The following is a 5,806-nucleotide window of genomic DNA, read 5'->3' as shown; positions in this document are numbered from 1 at the left end:
GAGTCAGTTGTTTACGTTGTGATCTGTACCAAAAAGCACATTGAAAGTGTTCCGTTGTAGATGGAAGTTACAATGCAATTTTTCAAAAAGCAAAAATGCAATTGTTTTTTAAAATTACAATTCAATGATGTTTGATAAAACCCAACTAATGGTTACAACTTCGTATAATGAATTTTGGTAAAACTGATATGTATAAAGTAGAGGTCCTGTGAGTAAAAAAATAGAATTAAAGAGTGCATTTCTAACATTATAATCCCCCCCCCCCCCCCAGAGCAATAAGCAATAATTCCAACATTTTCCCAAAATAATTTATATTTAGTCTTCAATATGAAATATCATGATTTGTTTATATTGCAAATTATATGAACAGTATAGTTAAGTAGTTGAAAAAAAGTAACTAGGGTTTCTACACAGAATCGAAATTGTTCTAAGTGTTGCATGGGAAACTGCACATCAGTTGTATTTTGGTAATCAGGGCTTCACATGCGACACATTAGACGTGCATTTTAAAATGAAGAATTGGATATTAAATATCAAATGGCAATATTTCTTATTTTATCAGATTTTACATTTTTTTTTTTTGGAAAAGTCTCATTTTTCATGTTTATATGGAAGTTAAAAATTAATCCCAAAATTTTCATTTTTTGTTAAAATTCCTGAAAATTTGGGTAGGTCGGTCTTGAAAAACTAGTGGCGAAAAACTAAGAAATTCAATCTAAAATGCTGGAAAATGCACCACTTGGAGCCATTTAAAAAAAAATTCTCGGGGACGCCCCCCAAACCCCCACCTATGGGAGGGGGACACCCCCTCCCATGCCCTCCCCCTTCGGCCCTACGGGCCTCAAACCCCCCCCCCCCCACATGAACTTCTGGATCCGCCACTGCAAGCAGAATAATTAAAGGATACATCACTACCTAATTAACAGAAATATTAAAGAACATATAACTACCTTATTTAACAGACAGTTTAAAAGACATATCACTATCTAATCAACTGAAAGTTAGAGGATACATTACTACATGTAACTTATCAACAGAAAGATTAAAGGATACATCACTACCTAATCAACGGAAACCAAGGTAAAAGGATACTGGTATATCACTACTCAGTGAACAGAAAGGTTGAAGGATATATCACTGCCTAATCACCAGAAAGGTTAAAGTTTATCTCATTACCTAATCGACAGAAAGGTTAAAACTACCTAATCAACCAAAAGGTTAAAGGATATACCACTGCCCAATCAACAGAAAAGTTTAAGAATTTTCCCCCATCCAAGAATGTTTCACAAAGATTGAATATCAATCAAATAAACAACATTTATTGAATAGTGATATTTTATTCTTAACATAAGAATTTAATCAACCATGAGTTTGATTAAAATTAGCATCTATTTCTGCTCTATATCAAAAAACTATTAAACGGAAACATGATTTCATTAAAACATTAATATTGCACATGTCTTACAAAGAAAGTATATAATATATATAAAAAATAATGAAATCTTAAAAAAAAACAGTAGCAACATGATTCTTGTATTGTCAACAACAAACCATCTTCTTTGGAGTGTAATCATGTGAAAACAGTCAAATTCAACATGGCAAAATTCTGACTATTTGTGATGGTTTAAATATGTGAAATGCAATATGATATAAAAATGCTAAGTATCTGATTTTTAAACTTCCACTGTTATCAGCAAAGATGTACTCATCATGCAAACTAAAAACATGATTCACAACAAACTCAGCCTGTGTATTAGTACTTAAGAATGAAGGGGGTTTAAACTCCCTTGTCAAACATTGTTTTTTTTAATATTAGGTCATTATTTATAGCACTTAGGGGCAAACACTAGCCAAGATTATTCATTTATCAAACAGTCAGTTTGCTAACCAAGCACAATGCATCAGTATGCACACTATATCAGAAGTGAAAGGCAATGTAAATATGGCTCCACACTTTCAGTTAAACTTCAATCTAATGTGTACAATGCTACATCTGTGAGAACATGATGTTCAAGCTGTTATATATACAAATGGATGGTGCTATAATTTTAAAGTGTTAGCTGGACAATTAAGTCCATTGCCACACTTCCCCAGTTTTGGCACGGAACAACTCTACTGTTCGTTGTTTCTACTCAAAGTTACATCTGTAGGCTCGGATGATATCTTTGATGGGAGCTCGGCACACAGGACATTTAGAGCCACGGGACATCAGCTGTCGCCCACAGCCGTAACAAACGCACATGTGACCACACTGGTAGAGAACCGAGTCCGAGAATTTGTCCAGACAGATGAGACAGTGCGAGTCGTTGACTGGACGAGACTGTCGGGAGGTTGCTGTCTCACGAGTTCCATCTACAAAATATTTGGTTAATTATTAATTAGAACAATTGATACTTCTTCGAATAGTACATGTAGTACCATAAGGTGCATAGTTGTATTTTTACATCATAAAAGGAAGTGAAAATAAATTCTTTTTAAAGCATCTCAGTCAGTTAAAAAAAAAAAAGACAGCATAATTGGTCATGAATAAAAATTAATATAAATGTACCTGTAAAAAAAAACTTTTTTTCACTTTTGATGGCCACAAATTGAACTTCCACATCCACCCCCCCCCCCCCCTTAATTTCTTTCCTTCTCTTGGATAGGTCAGACCAATCAACAAAGACTGTATATTTCTTCAAAAAATTTTAGCCTCCAGGGATTAAGAGGAGCAGTAATGAGCTTTATTAACTGACCTGACTTTTCAGACATGGCTGCGGCCACTTCCTGTCTAATGGCTCTCTGGATGTCCAATTGAAGGTCAAAGCTGACCTTAAGCATGTTCTTCATCTCCTCTACCTGGGCTTTGAGACTGGCCATTTCTCGGCTCAGGTACATGTTGGACTGATAAAATGAAACATTTGAAAATCAACACACAAATTGTCTTTTACATGGACAAATAAAAATGTTTTATTTATATAGTCTTTAAAACAGTAACAACAATGACTTGGTTTTCTTTATTTCCAGTGCCAGTTTTAAAGAAAAAGGTGCACATTCAGTTACTTCATAAACTTATGCTTCTTATCACACGGGTCAATAAATGAAGATTTTTAAATGTTTGTATCTGTTTTTCAAAGTAATATTTGATACTGTCAGATTGACTTCATGTTTAATATTAGCAACTTAATGATTTTAATTAATTAAATAGAGCACTAAACCTCAACCATTGCCCAAGTTTTCAAACTTCAATAACAGATCATTACATGGATCCTTATAAGTGTTACCTGTGTGTAAGGCACAGCCTGAGCACTGACGCTGGTCACCGAGATATTGTCCAGATTATCCTGGTTATTAAGGGGAATTCCCAGGTGAGAGAAGTCGTTGCGTATGATTGGCTGTGTAGGTTGGAGGGATTGTATAAACTCCTGTACCCTCTGGCCATCAGAGTCTGTGCTTCTCATATGATCCTAAAAAAAGCAACTATGTAAATTAATATATGTCATAAAAACTTCCTGCAGCATAATTCTATTCATCCGAGAGATCACCCTACTGATAAAATTAATTTTAAAGGATACTAGTATATTTTTATGTCTACTTTACTTTAATAGTCTGATGTATTCTTTTTAAAAATATTTTTATACTAATTGTTGTCTGTTGAACATTCATATTTTATGGTTAAATCACATTAGAAGTGGTTTTAGCAAAGCAAGATCTACTTGATGGCACAAAAAGAAAGACAAGTCTTTCAATGTGACAAGTTTCATACAGATAGGAATTTTATGAGGCATGAATTACGTACCCTCATGGTGAGTTCTAGAGTGGTTCGGAAGTTTCCTTGTAGCGTGGAGGTAACCAGTTGACGGTGAACCAGCTCACTGATCTCCTGGATGAACTCCTCTTGTTGCATTTCCTCCATCACATGCTCTGGGATGTTACCTAGATTAACGCTTCAAAGGGGCAAAAAAAAAAAAAAAGTTTAATACATTTCACATTAGTACACGTTTCAAATTGAATAAGAATATAAAATATTGTTTATAATTAAGAAAAAAATTCTTTAAAATACAATTTCCTTAATTTTAGTGTTTAATTGCAACCTTAATTCATCTGAGGAAAATATTTTTTCATTATATATCCATACTGAAAAATAGCTGCACTAATATTCCATGAAGTATTTATATGTAATGTAGTTTCAAGGTGACTGATGTATAATGAAATTCAGAATATGCAGATTAATTATCTTGTACTCTAGTACTCACTGATTCTCCTGTGAGTTATTGACAGAAGGCTGTGGAAGACTTTCATTCTCATTAGCTGAAAGTAAATAAAATCAAATCAGATTTATTGTATAATTCTTGAACTAAAAGTAAATGTAAATACGAGTAGATAAAAAATTTAATACATTCAATTCCTTAAAATTGACACTGCTATATAAAATTTTCTATAAATCTTACTGCGAGTGGATGATCCACTTGAGTTTGTTGTGCTGTGTGTGGAGAATCCACTTCTTGCACTTGTGATGCTGTTGCTTCTACTGCGTTCTTCATGTTGAAGTTGTTCCACAGGCCTTGGTATATTTTGTATCTCTGCTTCCATCGGCGTACTCTCTCTTGAAAGACTGTTTGGGGTCGCAACAACAGATGGTGTTCCATCTCGAGACAAACTGTGGGGTGTTGTGTTATTTGTACTGTTGGGGGATGGTTGTGGAGTGCTGCTGTGAGATGTAGTGGGTTGAGGGGAAGCCCTGGGGCCCCGAGAAACATTTGAGATTGTACCACGGATGATGTTTTCGAGCCGCCTTCTGAATGCAGTGCCCAGCACATTAGAGACCCTCTGCTGCTCTACCAAGCCCTGAATTTCTACTACCACTGTCTCTGGGCGGATTTCATCAACATTTTCCACATTAACGGGAACATTTTCTTTTCCAGACTCTAGCTTAGCTTCCTGAGCTTGCATGTGCTTGGCGAAGAAGCTGTCAATGACATTCTTTCTACCGGTACTGGTAACAGGCCTTTCTCCATACTGAATCTGACGAAGCTCATACATTCGATCGCTGCAAAGCATACAAATTTAATAAATTACTGAAAACAAATGCATATCATATTAAAGTCTTAATTCTGGCTGTTAAGTAATTATCATCACTATAGCTGCAAATAAAGGTTAAAATTTTGAATATTGCATATTCAATGAATGGATCAGTATTTCAATAGCCTATCCATCAGTATGACACTGTATTTGTTATACAGCTGGTTTGAAAAAGCCATTGACACTTGCCGCTGTGGGTTGTTTTTACATATTTATGGCTTTAATTAAAGAACATTATTCTAATCTTTACAATTTAAAAAAAACATTTGATTTTAAAATCTAGCAGTATATTGCAGACTGTTCGAATAAAATAAAATAGACCTTTCAAAATTAGATTTATGTTTCTGAAGATAAAATACCATTTTGTCCTCTCCAAGAACTCTGACAAGCCTTCGTCTTGACCTTCGGCCTTTCCTGCAGATTCCTCTGGAATTTTCTCCTGTTTCACCTCTGTCTCCATGTTAGAAAACTTCTGTTGCTGATCTTGTTCGCTGAAATCTGTCACACCTCCTTCTGCCATCCTAAATACTTCCCCAAAAGTTTTATACCAGGTAGGCGGTAGTGGTCAAGAGTAATGTTCTATTCTTAGGAATTACCTGTCCATGAGTCAGTGTGTTTTGACAACAATCTCCCGGACTATTTCGGGTTTATCGTGATTTTATCCTCTGCTTATGAAAACTCTAGAGGACTTTTGACGTCAAACAAAAGCACGCAGACGCGCGAAGTACAAAGAGATCAGACACAT

At 35.2% G+C, this 5,806-nt stretch overlaps 1 protein-coding gene across 1 annotated transcript; it reads right to left on the bottom strand.

Annotated features, from left to right (window-relative positions):
• Positions 1-1,317: 1,317 nt before the first annotated feature.
• LOC133192303 (E3 ubiquitin-protein ligase Mdm2-like) lies at positions 1,318-5,631 on the bottom strand. The gene is made up of 7 exons (XM_061328315.1): positions 5,421-5,631; positions 4,431-5,029; positions 4,236-4,290; positions 3,779-3,926; positions 3,264-3,446; positions 2,736-2,883; positions 1,318-2,352 (listed from the first exon to the last, which is right to left on the bottom strand). The coding sequence occupies exons 1-7, from the start codon at positions 5,579-5,581 to the stop codon at positions 2,129-2,131; spliced, it is 1,518 nt and encodes a 505-aa protein (XP_061184299.1). The 5' UTR covers positions 5,582-5,631; the 3' UTR covers positions 1,318-2,128.
• Between the last annotated feature and the right edge of the window lie 175 nt (positions 5,632-5,806).

The sequence above is a fragment of the Saccostrea echinata genome, unplaced genomic scaffold (genome assembly GCF_033153115.1).
Source record: "Saccostrea echinata isolate AGI-Se365-2 ecotype Australia unplaced genomic scaffold, CSIRO_AGI_Sech_v1 ptg000025l, whole genome shotgun sequence".
NCBI classification, from domain to species: Eukaryota; Metazoa; Mollusca; class Bivalvia; order Ostreida; family Ostreidae; genus Saccostrea; species Saccostrea echinata.
This window is presented reverse-complemented; position numbering and strand designations above follow the sequence as displayed.